The sequence below is a fragment of the Bombina bombina genome, chromosome 6, assembly GCF_027579735.1.
Source record: "Bombina bombina isolate aBomBom1 chromosome 6, aBomBom1.pri, whole genome shotgun sequence".
NCBI classification, from domain to species: domain Eukaryota; kingdom Metazoa; phylum Chordata; class Amphibia; order Anura; family Bombinatoridae; genus Bombina; species Bombina bombina.
The window spans coordinates 651,565,448-651,592,535 of NC_069504.1; the positions used below are offsets into that span (position 1 = coordinate 651,565,448).

Here is a 27,088-nt window from a genome sequence, read left to right on the forward strand (position 1 = left end):
AGGCTTTCGAGCCTATACAGCTTGGAGTAAGACAACATGCATAAAGAGGATGATGTGGTCAAAATACTCATTTGCCTAATAATTCTGCACTCCCTGTATATATATATATATATATATATATATATATACACATACACACACACACACATATATATATATATATATATATATATATATATACACATACACATATATATATATATATATATACATACACATACACACACACATACATATATATATATATATATATATATATATATATATATATATATATATATATATATATATATATGAGCCCCCCTGATTAAACACTGGCCCCACCTTGGCCCCCCCAGTAAAATTTGTCTAGAAACGCCACTGGATGCGGATACCTTTATAACATAGAGCTACTGTGACAATGCTTACTTCAGCCCCAGATGTTTAAGCCCATGAGTTTATTCAGCAGCTTTTAATAAAAAGGGTACCCATCTCCCCCACTACCACCACCACTGCATAATCTGCAATATTTCTTTCTTACATCTAAGCAGTGATATTGCCCCCTGTGCCAGTAATACACACAATACAATCATTTTTATTATGATCAATCATTTAGGCTTTGCATCTTACATTTTTGCATAATAGTGTATAAAGTAAAACAAATTTAAAAAGTTACAATTTAAATAACTATTTTTTTACATAAGGTTTTATTAGGTATTAATAACAACACAAAAGCAAATACAGAACATTCTTTAGAAAACTACAGAGTAGTCACTGACATATTTTAGATATCAATCGTCTATTTGTGCTTCTCCAAATAGAGTTCATTCTCTGTTCAAATCAGGTCCACAAACCACAACACAGTAATTTTACTTTCATTGGCTGCCAAAAATACAGAGCTATGATTTTACTTCTTGATTGTTAGTAACACACGGAGAAGTAGTTTAACCCATTTGTTGTCAGTAACACACAGTGAGACCTTATGTTTCAAATAGCACTCTCAAAGCAGTGACTTTGCCCTCATTCACACTCACAAGTCAGTCACCTTGGCAAAGTGAGACCATATTTGTAAAGAAAGACGAGTTTGTTGACCTCTAAGTTGCTGCTTAAAAGGATATGAAACCCACAAAATGTGTTTTATGATTTAGACAGAGCAAATCATTTTTTTTTAAAAAGTTTCCAATTGACTTCTTTTATAAAATTTGCTTTGTTCCCATGATATTCTTTGTTGAAGAGTTATCTAGGTAGGTATGTGGAGCACTACATGGCAGGAAATAGCACTGCCATCTAGTGCTCTTACAATTGGATAACATACTTACAAAACTGCTGACATATAGTGCTCCGGAAATGGGCCGGTTCCTAAGAATATGTATCTGCTTTTCAACAAAAGATACTAAAAGAACAAAGAAAATGATAATATACATAATTTAGAAAGTTGTTTTAAATCACATGCTCTATCGGAATCATGAAAGGAACATTTGGGGCTTCATATGCCTTTAAGGAAAGTTTACATACAATGCTTTGATGCACACTTTGGGCTTTACTGACTCAGACCTAGGGCTATAGTCACTGGTAGGCTCTTATGGCAATGATAATGCTTTGTTATTATATAAATATGAGATAACTGTGGCAGTAAAATATATAGGAAACAAAGGGTTCTGTTCCTTTCCTTACTATATCACATGGTACCCTATATACTTTCAATCTGAAAACTAATAATTTGTCTACCAATATATTGATCAAGCTTTTTCCATTTTCCAAAATAACCTCAAACTCAGCATTGACCCTGCATATAACTTATAGCGCCCATCAGGAGTAATGTCTCAGTCTTTTACATTTTTAAGACGTATTCCCCATATTTACTTCCCAATAAGAGCTCTACCATATATACAATAAGTTGTAACACTTTTGTGGTAAATGAAACAAGGAGTTATAGACATTGCCTATTGAGGGATCACAAATCAGAGTATTTAGGTTAAAACAATAAGGCCGCTTCGCATTCAGTAGTGAATAGAATAGGATTCTTTAAAATCTTTGATGAATGTTTTTCTTTTTTGTGAAGAAAAACAACATTCTTGAAGACAAGTAGAGGTCAAGATAATGATGTAGAGATAATCATGTGGCCTCTTTGTGCCATTACTAGGTTCAGGCTGCAACAAAAAGAACTACAGAGGTAGTCTGCTAACTTTATTTCAAGCAGATTGTTACTAAAATGTAAACCACATATCGTACAGATTGTCAGCACATCAAATGTTTATTATTATGTACAACCACAACAAGCTGTAGGAAACATTATTTTTCTTTTAAACTAGAAAACAATCTAGAAAATCGTTTTTTGGACTTAAGGTCCCTGAAAAATGGCGACCCTGCCTAGTTATTTGCTGTTCATATGTAGATCAGGCTTGTCCTGTCTAAGGTCATGGGCCAGAGTACAGATCTCCATGAATTCCTAAAGGGATATTGAAACCAAATTTTTTTCCTTCGTGATTCAGGTAGAGCATGCAATTTTAAGCAACTTTCTAATTGATTCCTATTATCATTTTTTCTTTGTTCTCTTGGTATCTTTATTTTAAAAGCAGGTATGTAAATCTTAGCAGCCAGCTCATTTTAGGTTCAGCACCATGGATAGTTCTTGCTTATTGGAGGCTTACATTTAGCAAACCAATAAGCAAGCATAACCCAGGTTCTCAACCAAAAATGGGCCGGCTCCTATGCATCACATTCCTGCTTTTTAAATAAAGATAGCAAAAGAACAAATAAAAATTGATAATAGGAGTAAATTAGAAAGTTGCTTAAAATTGCATGCTCTATCTCAGTGTTTTTCAACCAGTGTGCCGTGAGAGATCCTCAGGTGTGCCACTGCAGACTGATAACAGTGTGACATATTTTTTAAACTTTGCTTGTTTTTTACTCCCAATGCAGGGGTAGTTTGTAGGAGGCATAGCATAACAGCACAATACATACAGTATGTGTGTGTTTGTGTGTATGTGTGTATATATTTGCTGTATTAGGCTACAATGTGTGATTTTTTTTAAATTTTGGGATGGTGGTGTGCCACAGGATTTTTTAATGTAAAAAAGTGTGCCACGGCAAAAAAAAGGTTAAAAATCACTGCTCTATCTGAATCATGAAATAAAAAATGTGGGTTACATATCCCTTTAACTGTTCTCCCAGTTCCTAACCTGCGTACATCTCTACATTACACCATTTGCAAAACATATGCGTTACTTGTTTCTGCACTCTGGTGATCTACTGCATGTTTCTGGGTATTTATGTATATGTGTATTTATGACACTTATATTGCTTAGCAAAATTGTTAATTTAGAGTTTTATTTATACAGAAAAACAACGTTCATAGCATGAAAAAAAAACAGGTCACAACTCATGTGTTGCACAAATAGTAAAAAAAGTGGGAACCACAGAGAATTGCCATTTTTTCCCAGTTTCAACCCATGTTTCTTTTTTATAAATTTTAAATTTGCAGATTCGTTATCTTCCTTTTTGTGTGTAGAACTGAAACTCTGAAAACAGAGCAGGTCACATATTTTATTGGCTATGTGTCAGCAAGTCTAGACTCAAATGCTTTCTACCAGAATAAAATAGCAATAAATAAAATAATCCTTCCATTGTAAATGTGAGATTTGATCATCTCTACAGAGAGGCCTTAGGAAAGTGGATATCCAAACATTTGTGCAGAAAGATCACATACAGGAGAGCTTTGCAGCTGGCACACAATACAGCATAAAACAGCAAAAAAAATATTTTTTTTTTGCACAGCATAAATTGTGTTCTTTGTATTTTTTTCTGGGGGTTTGTTTAAAGGGACACTGAACCCAATTTTTTTCTTTTGTGATTCAGATAGAGCATGAAATTATAAGCAACTTTCTAATTAACTCTTATGATCACATTTTATTCATTCTCTTGCTATGTTTATTTGAAAAGCAAGAATGTAAGTTTAGATGCCGGCCCATTTTTGGTGAACCTGGGTTGTCCTTGCTGATTGGACAGCACCAATAAAAAAAGTGCTGTCCATGGTACTGAACCAAAAATGTGCTGGCTCCTTAGCTTAGATGTCTTCTTTTTCAAATAAAGATAGCAAGAGAACGAAGAAAAATTGATAATAGAAGTAAATTAGAAAGTTGCTTAAAATTGCATACTCTAGAACAGAGAGATACTAATTTAAGCAACGAGGAAGATATCAAGGCATTTTTCAAGAAGTGGTCAGCATTTATCAAAAGCTTTCCAGACAATGAAATAGAGCATCTGATCTTTCCATTTAGAAACTCAGAGCTGGTGCAGTTAAATGCCTGGTAGTGGGGTGGGGAGGGGGAGAGAGGGAGAGAAAAGTCCCCCCCCCTTTTTTTTCTTTTTTTCTTTCTTTTTTTTTCTCTTCTCTTCCCCTTGTTTAGTTTTGTTATGTTTCGTTTTATCTGGTTTTGTTCCTTACTATCTTGCTTAGATCAATTTTTTGACTTAGTTGTTAAAATATAAAAATCCAACAACATGGTTAGTTAAATTGTACATGACAAGTATTATTCTTATAAAATTTGGGCCGAAGCATGTCTCGAATAGAATAGGCATGTACTTATTTTAGTTAAGATGTATATATTAATATATCATATGCTCATAATACAGTGAACTCCATTACCAGAGCATGTCGTTCTTGTAAAAGTGGTATACTTAAAGTACAATGCAACACTGTGCATTATCAGAACTTTTTTTTTTTTTTCTCTCATCTATTCTGCCCTGCGAGGCATAATGATATGTACAGTGTCTCTGTTTTTTGTGTGTATGTGTTGGAAATAAATAAAAGATTTAAAAAAAAAAAAATTGCATACTCTATCTGAATCATGAAATAAAAATTTGGGTTCAGTATCCCTTTAATTTGTGCTGACTTAATTGTCATTTGTATTTATATATAACACAATTACAAATACTTTCATTAACAACTTTTATCAATGATGTATATTTAAACACATTTTCATTTGTTACATATCATTTAAAGGGCCATGAAAATGATGTGTTTGAGAATTTGATATTGCTTGCCTATATCTACGGGCTTAACCCCTGCAAAAGGATTAAACACACAGTTTAAACTTCACTCCAGAGCAGGAATGCACTACTGAGACCTTGTTGAACACATCTGGTGGGTCACTGACAACAGGCATATGTGTGTAGCCACCAATCACAGTAGTGCATTGCAAAGTAAGCAAATTTGATAATGGAAATAAATTGGAAAGTTGTTTAACCCTTTCGTGACAGGGTTAAAGTGCCTACATCGGAACAACTGTTCCGATGTAGACAAATTGAAACTACGTGATCGTGCATACGATCGCGAGATTTCAATTATTGGATCGCATCTGGGGGGCGTCCCTACATTCCTAGGAACGCCCTCCAGACCGCGATTAAATCCCTGAAGCACAGAAGGCTTCAGGACAGCCGTTAGTTATGACGTTCCATTCCGTCATAACGGCTTTAAAGCCCAGTCTAATTATGACGGAATGGAACGGCATAACGGCTTTAAAAGGTTAAAGTTGATTGCATGCTCTATCTGAACCATTAAAACGTTATGTTTTACAGATTATAGATTTTAGACAGACATAGAATGCGTGAATATATTAACAGAGAGTTCATAGCTCAACTTCTTGCACACATATTTTACTATATCACATAGTATATCAAATAGGAAACACAAGCTTAGCAAATTATTTGTATTGTATGAGTAGGGGAGGGGGTGTACATTATAGATACTGCATTTCATTTTAAGAAAACAAGTTTAAAATATTTCACAATGTGGTTTGGTAAACAAAATGTCAACTGCATTTTGATAAAAGTTTTTTTTTAACCAAACCCGAAAGTTTTTTTTTCCCCTTTGGCAGGTCTGTCAGTCAGATGAATTTGCTACAACATATACGTATTTAAATGTAAATAAATCTGAGTTCCTCCCACTGCCTCTAGCCAGAGGTGCAGGAGGGTAAATCCTATCCGTGCTCAGTGACTGATTTCCCGTGTGTGTCACAGGTCTGCTGCGGGCGTGGCTGCAGGGAGTGAGGGCAGAGCTAGAAGTGGAGGTGGAGCGCAGTCTCACAAGCACTGGAAGTTTTGCAACCTTAGAGAAGAGCCCAGCTCTGTCCCAGCATCAGGATTGATCAGGCTCGTTCTGCTGGTTCTTGTTTGGATTACAAATCTCAAGTTTATTCAGGAAGAGGAGCAGGAAAAAAGAAAACGGTGAAGAAAGAAAACGCACAGAGGAGTTATCGGATTTAAAAGGATATACAAACAGCCCTGCATGCTTTCTCAGCCAGCCATGGGGACTACGGTCCTGCTCTTTGTCGTTGGTCACATACTGACCACTGTCTTGACTACGGGAGCCATAGACGAGGTCATTCCAAGGGTCACATTTCACTATGGTAAGTCAACTTTTTCTATTTTTAAACAGTTGTATGATAATTACTTTTTTATTAGCTCTATTTTTTTTTTTTGCTACCTGTCCTGCACATTAAATGTTTACACTATCGGATAACAGAACTCTATATGGTTGTGTATCGTTTTTGGATTTAAATTGACTGTTTATTAGATGTTAGATTTTGCAGATGTGTTTACTCCCTCTGAGAAAGGGAAAAAAAAGTTAATTCTTAACAGAAGCTAAATCTATTAAAATTCATATGAGGGGTGCCAGATGAGTTCAATGCTAGGATATTTTTCAGTAATGGTGTTTCTGGAGGAACGTTTAATTTTCCTTCATTCCCAGATGACAGCACCATTGTATTCATCCCAGCATTTTGATGTACACATTGGCAGAGTGACCATAAGCCCCCTTTGCTAGTTGAAGAATGTAATAGGCTTTCATAGTATACTTTTCACGCCTTGTCATATGCTATGGACTTTGGTAGCTAAGACTCAATTTTAGCCTGTATTGTTTCCAGGACCTATGCTATACATTAATACATAATAGTGTTAATAATTGGTAACTGGTAGGAAACTTCTCAACCTACACTGCTGTGTTTTGTTAGGGTTTAACCCCCTTCACCTCTTCTCTATATAGATTTGACATGTTATGACCAACCTTTCTATTTGGAGGCTGGCCAAATGGTCACTTAACTCTTGCAATGCCTGTATAGTAGAGTAACACATGTAACTGCATGCTTTATAAATAATTAGCTAAAAGGACTTGAATGATCTGAAATACAATTATATATATGTATGGCAGTACATTGTCATAGCATGATTTTTTGCATATCTTTATATCAGTAAGACATTTAAATACTTTCTGTACAATTCTCTTCCTTTTATAAAGTAATATACATTTTTATAATTTATCTTACACACAATACACCCTTTCTATTGCTTGCTCCTGATTTTAGTTTTATCTGTGGAAAATATCTATTTTACTTTCATTTGTGTTTTATTCAGTGTTACCTAAGGCTTGTGTGCATAAATCACATTAGAGAATTCTTCTTTACTTATGGCCAACTGCCAAGGATTTGTAACCATAGGACTTGCACTTTCTTGACAGTCATTAGACATTTATAGCCACTAATTCTGTATTGTTCATTATTTTTACTTATATCCACGTGAATGTAAACCTTTGTAACTTTATCCACTGGCACGTGTGGTGCAAGAAAATTTGTGGCACTGAGCAGGAGGTTATAGGCAGCATAGAGGATATATAGATATATATATATATATATATATATATATATATATATATATATACACATTGCTGGGTTAGTTCAGCTTTTTATGGATCAATATATATATATATATATATATATATATATATATATATATATATATATATATATATATATATATATATATATATATATATATATCTATCTCAATGTAAATATTTGCATAGGAAATTAGTACATCTAGGCAAGTATCCCCGCTTGCTTTTCCCCAGAAATTCTTAATATACAATGTTTCCAATGCACAAGAGAATTGTGGGTAATATATGCAAATTAGATATGCAAATTCTCAGTTTTTTGCTTCAAAAATACTGTTTTGACACAGCGATCCTTTTAAACAGGATTATGACAGCAAACCAGAAATCACTCACTAGACAAGCCTGTTTCGTTCTATTTGGAACTCATCAGTAGGAGATAGATTTCTGGTTGCTGCATTGTTAAAGCTATTTTCATGGTTAAACCAAAATTCAGGGAGATAAAAAACTGAAATTAAAATCCTCCATGTCTCAAAATTAAATCAATGTAAATATTTGCATAGGAAATTTAGTACATCTAGGCAAGTATCCCCGCTTGCTTATATCAGAAAAAAGACTTGCACTCTCTGGTCTTGTTCAAGCAGTTATTTACTGTGAAAAGTAAGTGACGTTTCGGGGACAAAGTATCCCCTTCCTCAGACTATCCACTAGCACCCTGGCAGTTGTTTGACCAAGTGAGAGTGCTCTTCCTTGCTAAAATATACGTGTGTGTGTGTGTTTGTGTGTATATGTATAGAGATAGAGAGAAATCTCTTATTTTAGCGTATTTTATTCTCTATGGGAGAAACAAGCGTTTTAAATTCCCAGCCACTGTTGATGTTTTCTATGCAATGTTTCTTAATACAATGTTGCATCTTGAAGAAACTGCACAGAGAGCTTCTAAAATGAAAACAGCACTGTCCTTAGTGCACATATTGACATACTGAATTCAATCTTTTCTATTAACCCTTGCAATGCCATCAGTTATAAACTATTAACCCCATTACTGTAGGCAATAAAGGGTTAATTTTACAGTGCATAATACTAGTTACTGTAGGCAGTAAAGGGTTAATTTTACAGTGCGTAATACTAGTTACTGTAGACAATAAAGTTAATTTTACAGGGCATAAATACTTTTTAATGTAGGAAATAAAGGGTTAATTTTACAGGGCATAATACTAGTTACTGTAGACAAAGGGTTAATTTTACAGTGCATTATAGTAGTTACTATAGGCAATAAAGGGTTAATTTTACTGGGCATAATACTAGTTACTGTAGACAAAGGGTTAATTTTACTGGGCATTATAGTAGTTACTATAGGCAATAAAGGGTTAATTTTACTGGGCATAATACTAGTTACTGTAGGCAATAAAGGGTTAATTTTACTGGGCATAATACTAGTTACTGTAGGCAATAAAGGGTTAATTTTACTGGGCATAATACTAGTTACTGTAGGCAATAAAGGGTTAATTTTACTGGGCATAATACTAGTTACCCTAGGCAATAAAGTGTTAAAATAAGAGATTTTATTTATTTTTATATATAATAAAATATATATATACACACACACACACACACACACACACACGGAGGTTCACAGTGCCTCACATTTTTGCGTCCACAAAAAAATTAAAGGTTCCTTTATACCATTACATTGCTGTGTTCAAGACAACTTTACAACATAACAGGAATAGAATCTACAGAGACAAAACTGTATATATCTAGAGATTAGAGTTCTGCTATAAACCTCTTTTTTTTGTTTTTTTTTGTTCGAAAGCATCAAACAGGATTAAAGGGACAGTAAAGTCTAAATTAAATTTTCACGATTCAGGCAGAGCATTCTATTAAACAGCATTCAATACTATACTTCTATAATATGATTTACCTAATTTTCTTGATATCCTTTGTTGAGAAGCATACCTAGGTAGGCATAGAAGCAATTCGCTACTGGGAGCTAGCTGATGATTGGTGGTTGCATGTATTTGCCTCTTGTCATTTGCTCACCTGATGTGTTAAAACTATCTCACAGTATTGCATTTCAGCCTTTTCAACAAAGGATTCCAAGAAAATTTGATAATAGAAGTAAATTGGAAAGTTGTTTAAAATGGCATGCTCTATCTGAATAATAAGTTTCATTTTGATTGAGTGTCCCTTTAAACTGGTCTTCTAGAAATGTGTTAATGTTAGTTTGAGTTCCATGATTAGGAAATAAAGGCAAACACATTCCTTATTCCATAAAAGTGATTTTTTAATATTAGTTGAGAAGTGTTTATGTAGTATTCATGTGTTTTCAATAAAAGGTTTCCTAAAAATAAAGACAAGTTTTTTTTTTTTATTATTTTCCTTGGGTATTGACTCATTAGACATATGCTAGTTTTGTAAAGTAGGTAGATCAGTAAAACATTTAGGGGAATGTAAACTGCAGATTCTAGGAATTTGCCTAGCTTTGGAAATCTTTGACCTATTTAATGGGCACACCAGCCGACCACCCATTTAAAATGTAACCACTATTAAGTTAAAATTAACTGATATTACATTACATTTATTTTCAATGTTTGAGCAAATTATCATTGCATCAATTTATATGAAATTATTTATTTGTGCTTTGGATAACTTAAAGGGCCAAAATAATAAAAAAATAATTTGATTATCATTTTAAGACTAGTATTGACCCTGCACTACTGTGTGTTTAACCCTCACAAACACAAAGAAGAAGTACCACTCTGTACCCAAGGGGAAAACTCTTTTCGTTGCAACCTCCTAATTTTAAAATCTCCTATCTTCTGTACAGCACTTGCTTACCACGTGCATGCTGGCCTGCTGCCCACTGTTCATTTCCTTCAGAAGTAGGCTTGAGACACATTGCTTACCTGTGTATGCAAGGGGGTCGTTGTGCTCAAGAGATGTTGTCAGAAGTAAAGTGATATTTTAAGATTATCAGGTTTCCTATTGACGAATGTGGGGTCTGTATATGCCAGCGTTGGAAGGAATTGGTTGCCTTTCTCTTAATGATTTCTCCAGTATTTTTGTTTTCATTTGCACATGTTGCTTTAAAGGGACATTAAAGTCAAAATTAAACTTTCATGATACAGATAAACCACTGGTTTTAAAACCTGTCCTCGGGACGGATTTTCAGGATTGCCTTGGATGAGAGCAGGTAAAATAACAATGTTTACTAATCAGCTGATTGTTTCACCTGTGATCTAGTTTAGAGATCCTCAAAATGTGACCTGTTAGAAAGGCATGAGGACAGTTTTGAAAACTAGTGAGTTAGACTGTACAGTTTTAAGACTTTTCACATTTTTCTTTTTTTTTTTTTAAATCAAATTTACTTTGTTCTGTTTGTATCATTAGTTGTAAAGGATAGCTATGTAGGCTCAGGTGCAGCAATGCACCACTGGGAGCTAGCTGGCGATTGGTGGCTACACACATATTCCTCTTGTCATTGTCTCACCAGTTTTTTCAGCTATAAAGCTGTAGTTTTTATTTCTGTAAATGCTATGGCTCTGCATCTAAAGAGTAGAGGTGAAAGGTGCATACAGCTATTATACTTTTTGTTGCTATATTGTGTTACCCAGTAATGTAAATCAAACAAGCTCTGTGTATTGTGAACAGCAAATGTAGAGTAGTTACATGGGCTCCTGAACACATTATGTAATGCTACATACAAAGAGCCTGGGGTTACATTGATTCCCAGTGAATTTAGATCAGTGGTACCCAGTTAAAAGCATCTTGCTTATGTGTAAAATCAAGCTTTTTTACTACGCTCCCTAGAGAGGTAAAAAGCAAATTGTGTAACCTGGAAATTCTGCTTGGAGGCATTTTGCAACACTTTGAAAGCCTAGCTTGTAGATTTAGCTTTTTGACCTCTCTAGTGAGCGTGGGGTAAAGCAAAATATTTACACAAAAATAATTAATTAAAATCCCTTTTAATAACTGTTCACTGCTGACAACACTCACAGAGATGTGAGCAAAATAGATAGTGTAAGGGTATGATGAATACAACATGACAGTAAATCTTCTTAAAGAGATATAAAAGTGCAAAAAATAATGTATTTTATTATTGCACAGTAACAGTTTTCACCATGTTTGGTATTTCTTGTAGTTCAAAAAATTGCTGTCCTCTGTTCATAGCACCTATCTAATTACAACAAAGAGACTGTGGGTGTAATTCTCCAGCTATAGAACAGACCCATCTAATTTTAAAAGATTAGGATAAATATCGGGGGGAGTTCAGCGGCCATTTCGTTTTGGAAAACACTGCAAAATAATTTAAATGTTGTTTACAATACTCTCTGCTTATGAAAGCTGTATAAGATGCAAGAGGATACTCTGGGGGAAATCATTACAGTGAAGGTAAAGTTTGCTCTATTCTAATCTATCAATGCATTCATTAATCGTACTATAATCTAATCGCTAACTTTATTTTTCAAATTTCTTATTTATTTTTTTGTTTTTATATCACTATTTTTCGTTACCGTTTAGAGGATAGCTCCTCCCGATCTCTATTTCCTGAAGTTATGTCCTCTGACGTATAGAGCGGTCCCACCTGCTCTATATGTATAATCTCACAAGCATGTTCACGAAATACAGTCTAAATGCGCATGCGCAAGTTCACAACTGCTAACGGCAACGCGTGTGTAGTCAGAGAGGAAGTGTTAGACTGTTGCGCATGAGCGCTTAATAAAGTAGGCGGATGACGTGTGGTCACGGCCGCCTAACGGCCAGAGTAAAAATAAATAAATCAGCAAACGGGTTGAATTTGCGGATCGGAAAATAATGAAATAAAAACGTAGAATACTGCATTTAGAAGAAGATTTAAAAAAAAAAAGCATGAATGAAACTCCTATTAAATTTGGATAAAGAATTCAATTTGGGATCAGCGTAAAGGTAACTTTACCTTCACTTTAAAGTGAATGTCAATTTTGATCTTAAAGTGCCCGGTTTTTAAAAATTCAATTAAAAACAGGGGCACTTTAATTCATCAAAATTTACATTTCACTCCTGTTGTGAAAAAAAACTTGCCTTTTAAACTTGACAGCAGCTCCAGCTTCCTCCGGTCGTTACAAGCCATTTCTGATGTCAGAATCAGTGTCTGATTCAACGCCGTGATTGGAGGAAGCCAGATTCCTCATTTTAGACCCAGGAAGAGGCTTTGCGATGGGTGGAGGAAGCTGGAGCGGCTGTCAAGATTAAAAGGTAAGTTTTTTTTTTGTTTGTTTTTTTTTTCACAACACGAATTTTTAAAAACCGGGCACTTTAGCATCAAAATTGACATTCACTTTTAAGAAAAAGTAACTTTATATTCAATGTAGACTGTCCCTTTAATGTAAAGACCATGCTTTAAGACTATCTAGTTTGTGATGTTTTACAATCCTTTATAATTATTAAACATTTCACTCCCTTTTTTATAAGATTGATAATTAGTGCACTCGATCACAAAAATATATATTTAGTTGTTGTTATAACCTCGGTTTGGACTTTATTGTGGATTTGATGATAAAGTGACATTGTGCTGTAAAATTGTCACCACTTTAATGTATTCCAAAGAGCTGTTTTACATGCAGGAATGTTTAAAATTGTTTATAAATCGCTAATTTGCCTTTATTTTTTATTTATATTGGCTGCTTTTTCCTGTTGAAACAACCATCTATACTGAAAATGACTATTTTAGTATTCTCTATAGAAGAGCTATGTAAACAAGAGGCAGCAAGCAATTTCCCAGTGGGGGCGGAAGAGAGGTTATATTTTCCATTTAAATTGCTCTTTATGTTTTGACCATTGTCTATAGACAGAGAAGTAAAGGGACAGCCTACACCCAAAAAGGACTTACATTATTTGAATTCCTGCCTATTGATTACAGCAATGAACATTATCCCATGCAGTAAAAATAGAGTGTTTGGCATCGCTTGCCATTTTGAAATGGCCGCTGTACTCCTCCTACCGTTACGTATGCATGTCCTAGGGGTTTTGGCTGGGGGCTGCGTGTCGTGCACAGCAAGATATACTCATGCACAGCGATTTGCACATCTGCAGTGAGTGCATAGTGGCACGGCAGGACTTTTATAACCTGTAACGAAACTTGATTTCATTATAACAGCAGACAGCAAAGAGGGTGGAATCAATAAAGAGAGTGGAATCACATGACAGATAATACGATTGGATGTTAGGATGAATAGGATATATATTGTATACTGCTACTCCAAAGTTATGATTATGAATGGAGAATAACTGCCTTTTATCATAGGCCAGGTCTCTGTGATTTTAAAAAATAACTATTGTGCATTACTCTTCCTAACTTGTGATCAGATTGAGAATTTGCAGATATTATCCTCGCCTATGCTATTTTCAGCACATATAATAAGGGTTTGGTTTTAGTTTTCAACTATTTAATATATATGTTTCCATTTCATATATTTTTTTTCCACACAATTCAGTGTTTGTCACTACAGGCTGATTATGTGTCCTTTGAGCTTTGTGGGTGTATATATATCAAACATCAATCAGCAAAAACAGCTACTTCATATACAAAAATAAACATAAAGGAGCAATATGCCATTTTATATTATATTAAACTCTTTTTACATTCTTGTTTAAAAGAATCAAGGTTTGTGACTTGAATTAATGAAAGGATTAATTCAGTGAACATTCATCTGACACACTTGGCATATGGCAGTGGTTTGCCATCAAACTGTCAGGGAGGAGAGGTTATTGGAAGTTTAAAATCCACCCACCACTCCCTAGCACAAAGGTTTGCCCATACATAATATTCCTCACCCACAAATCTATAGTAAACTTGAAAAATGTAAATGGAGAGCAATCTTTAAACATGTTAAACTTTTTTCATACAAAAATGTTTTGACTTAGTTGATTTTTTATTTTATTTTAAGGGTAATAGCAAGGTATTTTTTTTAATGCATCTGGACCTCAAGGACTGATTTCTCACTGGCTGATAAGCACAAATCCCACCTCACAGACACATTTAAAAAAAAAAAAAATACTTTTTATGCCAGCCCAGGCACTGAAAATTTTATATCAACCTGATCTAGATAAATCTAGAGATGTAAAAAATCCAGGCTATTCTAGATATGTCCAGAGATGGAAAAATCCAGTATATTACTCGGTCATACAATTCATTCAGTATCAGTATCTCTGTGTTCCATTTACCTGCCAGTTACAAGTTCTGTCTGGCTCTAAACATTCTACCTGGTTTCCAAGGTTTATATATTTGTACCACTACTATCTGTACTTTCAGGTTTGTGAAAATATATCAGGTATCCATTGCAGTATGTATTCAGATTACCTTGTTATCTAACTTTCCACTGAATAAGTGTGTTTTGTTAATGGAGGCAGCATTTTTTTTCATTATCCTCTTGGCTGCCAAAACCCATGCAAGACTTAAAGGGACTTGAAACCCCAAAATGTTCTTTCAAAATTCAGATACAGCATCCAATTTCCTTCTTAATATGAGGAGAGTCCACGGCATCATTCCTTACTGTTGGGGAAATACTGAACCTGGCCACCAGGAGGAGGCAAAGACACCCCAGCCAAAGGCTTAAATACCGCCCCCACTTCCCTCATCCCCCAGTCATTCTTTGCCTTTCATCACAGGAGGTTGGCAGAGAAGTGTCAGAAGATACGGAGGTTCGAGCTTTGAAATTCTATCTTCAAGCTACTAAGGATTTTAGACAAACTTCTTCTTTGTTTATCTACTCTAGGAAGTGTAAGGGTCTGAAGGCTTCTTCGACTTCCTTATCTTTTTGGTTGAGGAGTGTTATACGCTTAGCCTATGAGTCAGCAGGACTTAGACCTCCTCAGAGGATTACGGCTCATTTAACTGGAGTGATGACTTCCTCTTGGGCCTTTAAGAATAAGGCCTCTATGGATCAGATTTGTAAGGCGGCTACCTGGTCCTCCTTACATACTTTTTAAAAATTCAACAAATTTGACGTTTTTGCTTCGGCTGAAGCAGCTTTTGGGAGAAAGGTTTTGCAGGCTGTGTTGCCCTCAGATTAGGGTCCGCATTTCTTTTACCCCTCCCGTTATCATTCAGTGTCTTCTAGAGCTTGGGTATAGTTTTCCTAACAGTAAGGAATGATGCTGTGGACTTTCCTCATATTAAGAAGGAAAACATAAATAATGCTTACCTGATAATTTCATTCTGTATGAGGAGAGTCCAGGGCCCCCGCCTGTATACTCCGATGGGCGGACCAAAATTTATTTTCTCTTCCGGCACCATTTGTACCCTGATATTTCTCCTACTGTTCCTTGTTCCCTTGGCAGAATGACTGGGATATGAGGGAAGTAGGGGGAGTATTTAAGCATTTGGCTGGGGTGTCTTTGCCGCCTCCTGGGGGCCAGGTTCAGTATTTCCCAACAGTAAGGAATGATACAGTGGACTCTCCTCATACAGAAGAAAATGAAATTATCAGGTAAGCATAATTTATGTTTTTAAACAATTTTACAATTTACTTTTATTATCAAATGTGCTTCATTCTCATCGGTTGAGCCAATGACACAAACCATATACGTGCAAGAACCAATCAGCAGCTAGCTCCCAGTAGTGCATTAGTACTCCTGATTCTACCTAGGTATGTTTTTCAACAAATGATACCAAGAAAACAAAGCAAATTAGACAACAAAAGTAAATTGTTTATGATATCTGTATAGCATAGAGTGAGCTTGTGGTAGACAATAATATTTGGTTCCATAGCATTACCTAATGTTTAGAACAAGGAAAAGACAGTAGTAGGAATGAAAGTGGTAAACTGGTAGTCAAGTATTCCTGTGAGAGTACTTACCAGTAAGAATTAGTTAGTTGCTGAAAAAACAATTTCTTATTAATGAAAGGTTTTCCTTTTTTTTTTTTTTGGCTTTTTTTTTTTTATTCTAAGTCATTTTTGACTTCTAAAATGTTACATATAGGCACTGCTTTCAAGTATAATTTGAGGAATTGAACCTTGATCCAGAGGAAAACAAAAAATATATGAATCAAAGAAGACCTCCTTGTAGGAAGGAGAAGCATTTGTAGAGGTTTATTCTGCTTTTTCTGTTTCTGCTACTAAGCATTTCATAGTTTCTACATTGGCAATTCTATACAATTTTAGGAGTCTGACACGTCACAGAATGTGTAATACATAGAGTAATGGGTAATGACTCCTCATCAGTCAAGGTAATTTAGAAGCCAGTAAAAAATGCTAAAAGCTGTGGTCTAAACCTTTTTTTTTTTTTTCTTTTTTTTTTTTTTTAAACCCCTTCACTATTCGGAATTTCAGAGAACAACTTGCCCAAAATACCAAAGAATTTTTAGCATTTCTGCTATCACTCCATTTAACCAGAAATAGAGCCTTGTTTTCTTATTTTCCTATCAAATAAATTATATATATATATATATATATATATATATATATATATATATATATATATTTTAGTAGGCAACCTAAGGTATTGAGCTAGGCCCATTTAGGTATATTTCATGCCACTGTTTTGCCGCCAAATGCGATCATATTAAAAAAAAAAAAAAACCTTTTTCACAAACTTTGGGTTTCTCACTGAAATGATTTACACACAACTACTGCAGTCATCAGACAAATGGTTGTAAAAGGTTCTCTGGGGCCCCCTTTGTTCAGAAATAGCAGACATGCATGGCTTTGCAATAGTTTTTAGCAATTAGATGGCCGCTAAAAGTGTGCACCACACTTCTGAAATTCCCAGCAGTGAAGGGGTTAATTAGTTAGCTGGTAAGGGTAATAGTATTTGAATTCCCACCTGACCCTTCCCACCTCCCAAACAAATGGATGCAAGTTACAGGCAGTGACACAGACCGTGTCACTGTATGTAACGATCAAGCAATCTGCCTTCATATGGTAACGGAGCACCTTTCATGCTCCGTTACCATATGAAGACAGATGCCTGTAGCTCTCGGCTGTCACTTGACAACCAAGAGCTGCATGGGCTTCCTAAAGGTTGGACGTATATATAAGTCATGCGGTACAATGGACTATGCACCACATGACATATATATACGTCCTGTTGGTGCAATGAGTTAAACCAGTTTTTTATTATACACCATTGCAGCGTTATTTGAGGAGTGTAGTGTATATGAAAGCTCTGTTCAAAGTAGTGAAGATATATTAAACTTTTGCCTGAACTAAAAAATAAAAGCTTAAAGGGACAGTCAACACCAGAATGTTTGTTGTTTTAAAAGATAGATAATCCCTTTATTACCCATTACCCAGTTTTGCATAACCAACACAGTTATAATAATACACTTTTTACCTCTGTGATTAAAGGGACACTGAACCCATTTTTTTTCTTTTGTGATTCAGATAGAGCATGCAATTTTAAGCAACTTTCTAATTTACTCCTATTATCAATTTTTCTTCGTTCTCTTGCTATCTTTATTTGAAATAAAAGCCATCTAAGCTTTTTTGGGTTAAGAACTCTGGACAGCACTTTTTGATTGGTGGATGGATTTTTTCCACCAATCAGCAAGAACAACCCAGGTTGTTCACCAAAATGGGCCGGCATCTAAACTTAGATTCTTGCATTTCAAATAAAGATACAAAGAGAATAAAGAAAATTTGATAATAGGAGTAAATTAGAAAGTTGCTTAAAAATTCATGCTCTATCTGAATCACAAAAGAAAATGTTTGGGTTCAGTGTCCCTTTAACTTGTATCTAAGCATCTTCTGACAGACCCCTGATCACATGACATTTTATTTATTATCTATTGACTTTCATTTTAGCCAATTAGTGCAGTGTCTGCCACAATCCACGGGCGTGATCACAATGTTATCTATAGGTTTACCAGAACTAGCTCTCCCCTGCTGTGAAAAGCAAATACAAAATCATGTGATTAGAGGCGGCCTTCATTGGCTTAGAAATTATCATATGAGCCTTCCTAGGTCTAGATTTCAACTAAGAATACCAAAAGAACAAAGCAAAATTGGTGATAAAAGTAAATTGGAAAGTTGTTTAAAAGTACATGCCCTATTTGAAACATGAAAGTTTTTTTTGGACTTGACTGTCCCTAAATTAAAATGTTCGATGGAACTAAAGAGAAGTTTGAGTACAATGCCACCTTAATGTGTTGGTTACTTTTGAATAGTATTCCAGTTCTATTGTATTGTGTTTTAGGTAGTCTTTCCTACAGTCACAGTATAGATCCAGTTGGGGATATGTATAGTCGCCAGAGCCAATCAGTGGAAGACGTTGTACCACCTGGGACTATAAAGTCAAAATTAAATGTTCATGATTATAAAATAGCATACATTTTTAAATAACTTTCCAATTTATTTCTATTATCAAATTTGCTTCTTTCTCTTGGTATCCTTTGTGGAAAATAAACATACCTATGTATTCTTTGGAGCAACAAGGGAGCTAGCTTAGTTTCTGCACATATCTGCTTCTTTTGATTCGCTCACCTGTTGTGTTCAGCTAGCTCCCAATAGTGAATTACTGCTCTTTCAACAGTGAATACCAAGAGAAATAAGCAAATTAGAGAACAGGAGTAAATTGGAAAGCTTTTTTATAATATCGTGCTCTATCGGAATTATGAAATAAACATTTTGGGTTTCATATCCCTTCAATGCGCTGACCTTTGTTTTCAGACGTGCAGCAGTATAGTAAAAGTACTGGAGGCCTTTGTTTTGTAGGGATATTTACATTATATATAAAAGCTTTTCCGGTGTGAGATAGAAATGACTAGACACATTTTAGTAATGGGGTCTGATAACATCCTGTGTATAAAACATATGTTCTATATCACCTGAAACCAGATATTCACATTTCCTTGATAGTGATAACTTCTTATGCTTCCTTCCAATGCTTCTTGTTGCAAGCGTATTGTGCACCTGCTTGTAGTTAACTTGTGCTGCGCCTCTCACGCCACATGGCAGCTTTCCCAGATATGAAAAAGTCATTTCTTCTCAGGCCAGAACAGCCATTTGCGCCAAACTTATTGACTTCCAGTGTTCATCAAGCAGACTCTGATGGAAAATGCTGCTAGGTACTGCTTAATGTGCAAACCTTTCTCATGTGTCTGCAATGAATTTACGTTATTAGCCTCTTGCTTTTTTATTGTGATAGAGAAGATTGTGCTTTTTAAAATTAATTTCTTGTACTATGAGTGAGCCATTAAGATTCCACCTTAAATGGATATTAGGCTGATAGTATACTGGAGCTATCAACAGGGATAGGCACAGACAAAGGCTGTGGCGGACATTTTCCAAAGTACAGACCTTAGTGAAGGACACCAAGGTACATTTGAAATGGAAAATCATTATTTTATAGTGCTTGGTGTTATTATACTGATGCAGATACCACTGATCCTATAACCAGCCCTCCTCTGGCTATACCCATGTGCCAGTGTCACTACTGTGTCATTATATAGCGCTGGTTGTTATTATACTGATGCAGATACCACTGATCCTATAACCAGCCCTCCTCTGGCTATACCCATGTGCCAGTGTCACTACTGTGTCATTATATAGTGCTGGGTGTTATTATACTGATGCAGATACCACTGATCCTATAACCAGCCCTCCTCTGGCTATACCCATGTGCCAGTGTCACTACTGTGTCATTATATAGCGCTGGGTGTTATTATACTGATGCAGATACCACTGATCCTATAACCAGCCCTCCTCTGGCTATACACATGTGCCAGTGTCACTACTGTGTCATTATATAGTGCTGGGTTTTATTATACTGATGCAGATACCACTGACCCTATAACCAGCCCTCCTCTGGCTATACCCATGTGCCAGTGTCACTACTGTGTCATTATATAGTGCTGGGTGTTATTATACTGATGCAGATACCACTGATCCTATAACCAGCCTTCCTCTGGCTATACCCATGAGCCAGTGTCACTACTGTGTCATTATATAGCGCTGGGTGTTATTATACTGATACAGATACCACTGATCCTATAACCAGCCCTCCTCTGGCTATACCCATGTGCCAGTGTCACTACTGTGTCATTATATAGTGCTGGGTGTTATTATACTGATGCAGATACCACTGATCCTATAACCAGCCCTCCTCTGGATATACCCATGTGCCAGTGTCACTACTGTGTCATTATATAGTGCTGGGTGTTATTATACTGATGCAGATACCACTGATCCTATAACCAGCCCTCCTCTGGCTATACCCATGTGCCAGTGTCACTACTGTGTCATTATATAGTGCTGGGTTTTATTATACTGATGCAGATACCACTGACCCTATAACCAGCCCTCCTCTGGCTATACCCATGTGCCAGTGTCACTACTGTGTCATTATATAGTGCTGGGTGTTATTATACTGATACAGATACCACTGATCCTATAACCAGCCCTCCTCTGGCTATACCCATGTGCCAGTGTCACTACTGTGTCATTATATAGTGCTGGGTTTTATTATACTGATGCAGATACCACTGACCCTATAACCAGCCCTCCTCTGGCTATACCCATGTGCCAGTGTCACTACTGTGTCATTATATAGTGCTGGGTGTTATTATACTGATACAGATACCACTGATCCTATAACCAGCCCTCCTCTGGATATACCCATGTGCCAGTGTCACTACTGTGTCATTATATAGTGCTGGGTGTTATTATACTGATGCAGATACCACTGATCCTATAACCAGCCCTCCTCTGGCTATACCCATGTGCCAGTGTCACTACTGTGTCATTATATAGTGCTGGGTTTTATTATACTGATGCAGATACCACTGACCCTATAACCAGCCCTCCTCTGGCTATACCCATGTGCCAGTGTCACTACTGTGTCATTATATAGTGCTGGGTGTTATTATACTGATGCAGATACCACTGATCCTATAACCAGCCTTCCTCTGGCTATACCCATGAGCCAGTGTCACTACTGTGTCATTATATAGCGCTGGGTGTTATTATACTGATACAGATACCACTGATCCTATAACCAGCCCTCCTCTGGCTATACCCATGTGCCAGTGTCACTACTGTGTCATTATATAGTGCTGGGTGTTATTATACTGATGCAGATACCACTGATCCTATAACCAGCCCTCCTCTGGATATACCCATGTGCCAGTGTCACTACTGTGTCATTATATAGTGCTGGGTGTTATTATACTGATGCAGATACCACTGATCCTATAACCAGCCCTCCTCTGGCTATACCCATGTGCCAGTGTCACTACTGTGTCATTATATAGTGCTGGGTGTTATTATACTGATGCAGATACCACTGATCCTATAACCAGCCTTCCTCTGGCTATACCCATGAGCCAGTGTCACTACTGTGTCATTATATAGCGCTGGGTGTTATTATACTGATACAGATACCACTGATCCTATAACCAGCCCTCCTCTGGCTATACCCATGTGCCAGTGTCACTACTGTGTCATTATATAGTGCTGGGTGTTATTATACTGATGCAGATACCACTGATCCTATAACCAGCCCTCCTCTGGATATACCCATGTGCCAGTGTCACTACTGTGTCATTATATAGTGCTTGGTGTTATTATACTGATGCAGATACCACTGATCCTATAACCAGCCCTCCTCTGGCTATACCCATGTGCCAGTGTCACTACTGTGTCATTATATAGTGCTGGGTGTTATTATACTGATGCAGATACCACTGATCCTATAACCAGCCCTCCTCTGGATATACCCATGTGCCACTGTCACTACTGTGTCATTATATAGTGCTTGGTGTTATTATACTGATGCAGACACCACTGATTCTATAACCAGCCCTCCTCTGGCTATACCCATGTGCCAGTGTCACTACTGTGCATTATATAGTGCTGGGTATTATTATACTGATACAGATACCACTGACCCTATAACCAGCCGTCCTCTGGCTATACCCATGTGCCAGTGTCACTACTGTGCATTATATAGTGCTGGGTATTATTATACTGATACAGATACCACTGATCCTATAACCAGCCCTCCTCTGGCTATACCCATGTGCAAGTGTCACTACTGTGTCATTATATAGTGCTGGGTGTTATTATATTGATGCAGATACCACTGACCCTATAACCAGCCCTCCTCTGGCTATACCCATGTGCCACTGTCACTACTGTGTCATTATATAGTGCTGGGGGTTATTATACTGATTCAGACACCACTGATTCTATAACCAGCCCTCCTCTGGCAATACCCATGAGCCAGTGTCACTACTGTGTCTTTGTATAGTGCTTGGTATTATTATACTGATGCAGATACCACTGATCCTATAACCAGCCCTCATCTGGCTATACCCATGTGCCAGTGTCACTACTGTGCATTATATAGTGCTGGGTGTTATTATACTGATACAGATACCACTGATCCTATAACCAGCCCTCCTCTGGCTATACCCATGTGCCAGTGTCACTACTGTGTCATTATATAGTGCTGGGTATTATTATACTGATGCAGATACCACTGATCTTATAACCAGCCCTCCTCTGGCTGTACTCATGTACCAGTGTCACTACTGTGTCATTATATAGCACTGGGTGTTATTATACTGATGTAGATACCACTGATTCTTTATAACCCAATATCACTAGCAGTCTCTTGACAAGCCACTAACTTTATTCACACTGCATTTTTTTTTAAATTTCTATTATTTAATCAGAAAGAAAGATAAAGATATACTAAGGTTGTGGTGGACACTGCAAGGGCTAATCACGGACACCAATGTCCGTGTGTGGACACCTTGCCTATCCCTGGCTATCAAGCAACAGAGTTCAAAGAAAGGCTGCTTTTTTTCACACAACTTTTTTTTATTTTTTTAACACTCCTAGAGTGAAGATCTAAGTGATAGCACAGGTGTCGATTGGTAAGTTGATAGAGAAGTATAATTGACAATCAGCTCCAACGCTTGTGCAAGTGGAGCTGATAATTTGATAGAAAAGAAAAATGCTTATTTAGCCTTTCTTTATTTTCCTTTCCTTTTTTTTTTTTTTCCTTATTATACATTATCAGCAAAATGTATCATCCTTGCAAGCGGACATGTTTGCAAGTAGTGAACCTGTACACCTGCAATCGCCACTTCCCATGCTGCAACACATGGAGAAATATAACCATTAATCAAGAGGTTTCTCGTGCAATGTAACCACCTGCTCCTGCACAACCAATTGCGCAAGAGCAGGGCATGTCAATCACCTTGAATAAGCGAGTGTCGGGGTGATTGATCTTGCTACCTCTGAGGTGGCAGAGAGGAAGAAGAAGCAGTTTCCGCTTCTTAAATATGTGGCAGCAGACTTGTTTATGTGAACCTGCTCCACATAGCCTACAAAGCTGCAAACACAGCTTCATAAATGTAAATATGAGTAAAAAACATTTTCTCTTTAAAAAAAAAAGCTATGTAAACAGGAAACAATGTCCCTAATTAATCTCCTAGTGGGGTAGGAGGGAGATACGGATTTTGTATCTGAAATAGCTGTTTAGCATTTCAATACCTAACATAGATAACATTAGGTAGGTTTATCAAATCATATTAAGGGGAAGCAAATTTATAGTACAGTGTCCTTTTTAAAATTCTGCCAGTAAGTTTTTGAAGGAATGCATCACCCTTTTTTATATTATTTATTTATTGTTCGCTCCAAATTTCTACCTTTTTGCAAATTAAATGCATACCATTTATTTGGTGCAGTTATAACAGGATAGTAATGAGGTGAGAGTAATTATTAAGTTTAACAATTTCTTAAAATCTGAAAAAGTTTTAAGTCTAATAAAACAGGGCTTGACAAATTTAAAGGGCCAGTAAACCTAGAAAATAATGTTATTTAATTCGGCACATAGTGCAGAATTATATAACATTAGCTTAGCGCCAGGTTGCTAAAGCAAATTGTTAGATAGATATTTAGCAAAGAAAACGGAACGCCGCTCCTGGCTCTACTGAGCGGGTCTGTTTTCTTCTCATAAGCGCATCTGGGCACGCGGTCTAATCACAGCCGGCCCGATCGCGCTATTAAACTCAATGTAGCTGGTTACCAGAGTGTGAGCGAGCTACATTGATTTTAATAGCGCGATCAGGCCGGCTGTGATTAGACAGTATGCCCAGATGCGCTTATGAGAAGAAAACAGACCAGCTCAGTAGAGCCAGGTGCAGCGTTCCGTTTTCTTTGCTAAATATCTATCTAACAATTTGCTTTAGAAACCTGGCGCTAAGCTAAGGTTAACTGGCCCTTTAAGAAAGCTGAAGAGCCTAGTTACATATTTTAGGAAATTGGCAAACTTAAGGGATTTGCTTAGTTCTGTTTGTATCCATTGTTGAAGAGTAAATATTCAAGTCTCATATGAGCTCAGGAGCGGGCATGTGTCTCTTATATTCCATGGCAGCAGTGTTTGCAGCATTGTCTGTAGCAGTGTTATACAATGTGCATACTCCTGAGCTAGTATGAGACTATCGATTTAGACTTCAACAAAGGATATCAAGAGAACAAAGCAAATTTGATAATAGAAATAAACTGAAACGTGGTATAAAATTGCATGTTCTATCAAATCCATGAAAGTTTATGTTTGACTTTCTGTCCCTTTTAATATGTATGTACAAATCTGTAAGCTAATCTAAAAAATAGGACTCTGAGGTAATAGTCTAGGGTCTATGATTTCCTTTCTCCCACTTTATTAATGGTCGATAACTTTTAATTCACATGTAGCGGTTCTTCTATTAAAAACATAGCAATGTAGCCTGCACTGCACGAAGTATGATATCCGTTTTGGCTTCAAGGATGGTACAGTAATTTTTTTTTCCTGTAAGGACTCAAAGGAAAAAAATGATTTTAATGGGACAATAAACACCTTGATATTTCTACATAAAATGTTTAGTTATGCATTGTAAAACAACTTTACAATACACTTGACTGTGGTTTGCCTTGTTGTCTGCAAACTCAGGTCTGGATTGGCTCCTCCTAAATGAGGCAGGTGGTGGATGGAGTTGCAGAAAAACAAGATGTTAATTTGTCTAAAAATGTTTAGATATGGCTGCTGTGTTATTCTATAGCAACATAACAGACTTCTTGTAATTACAAGGTATTTCCTTATGTTCTAGAAATAATCTTAGCAGCTAAGAAAGGAGTTAACTTATATTAAAGGGTGGGATGATTCACAAAAAAGATTGGAATATATTGATTAAATGGCAATTTGGAATGTAATGATATATAAAAAAAATAAAAAAAAATAAAAAAAAAAAAATATATATATATATATATATACACACATTACACACATATACACAGACACACATATATACATATTGTCTTTCAAAAACGTAAATGTTTCTAGGTGGTGACTGTTCCTTTAACGACTCACGTGCATGCCATTTTATTTGTTTATGGAGATTAATTGTAGTCAGTTAACTCTTGGGACTTTGGAACGTATCGGGGCAGAGCTGTTGACAAGCTGCAAAAGGTGCATTGTGTGATTATAGATCAAGCCAGGCTGAGATGTGCAGATCAGTTTATCTGGGAGGGGCTGGTCCTGTTCAAACATGTTGCTTTGCCTGCAACTTTTCATAGGACACAAAAGGTGCAGGGAGATGTTTACCTCCTAGAATCAATGGGAATTACTTTCATGGTTAGACCATAGGAATATACAAACTTTTTTTCTTTTTTTTTTTAAAATGTTTTGTCCTCCTGCTTTTTTATCTTCATAGTGTTCTGCTGCTGATCTCTTGTGATCCGTCACTAGCCATAACCGAAAGCTTCTGTATAAGCTCTGATGACCTAACTATAAAATAATTGTGTGTACTGCACCCAGAATGGTTTGAAATGGAGCTTCACATATCCTGGGATCCAATGACAAAAAGAATATTAGTTTGGCTACCAATTTTTTCCCAATGTACAGAAAGTAATAATTGTGTGTGTGTATATATTTTTCAACCCCTGCATTACCCTCTCTAAACAAATAGATAAACAATCATAATAATGTAGTGCTGTGGAATTTTGAAATTTTAAAACATTCATTTCTGCTAATCCATAAACTTTGATGACTGCTTTTTCAGGAGAAAGGCAAGGGGCTTCACAAATCCTGGGAGCCAGGCAGCTTTTTGATTATTCTACATTATATTTTTATAACACACATTATTGCTGGCTCCTAAGTTTGATATAAATGTGTCAACTCCATGACAGACTACAAAGTTCCTGTGCAGAACACAACTGGCGATTTGTGGCTACATGCATATGCTGTCTCTAATATACCAGCCATATCCTGCTCATTATCTGCCATGTGTTGACTATAATAGCCATGTTGACAAACCCAGGCACTAGGGAGCCACTTGTGTCTTTAATATGAAGCCTTGGCGGCCTGGTTCAGAGTCCTCAAGACACTGAGGCTGAATGCTTTCTAGATCTTGTGTTGTATGTGTTTAGCCCGTTTACAATGCTTAAACACATAGCGATATATTCCAGTGTTGTA

At 36.4% G+C, this 27,088-nt stretch overlaps 1 protein-coding gene across 1 annotated transcript in view; it reads left to right on the forward strand.

Moving 5' to 3' along the window:
- Nucleotides 1-6,047: 6,047 nt before the first annotated feature.
- LOC128663385 (semaphorin-4B-like) overlaps nucleotides 6,048-27,088 on the forward strand; it is a 118,987-nt gene continuing 97,946 nt past the window's right edge. The window contains exon 1 of the mRNA XM_053717691.1: nucleotides 6,048-6,389. Coding sequence (XP_053573666.1) covers nucleotides 6,269-6,389 — 121 coding nt within the window. The 5' untranslated portion in view covers nucleotides 6,048-6,268. The remainder of the gene's footprint in view (nucleotides 6,390-27,088) is intronic.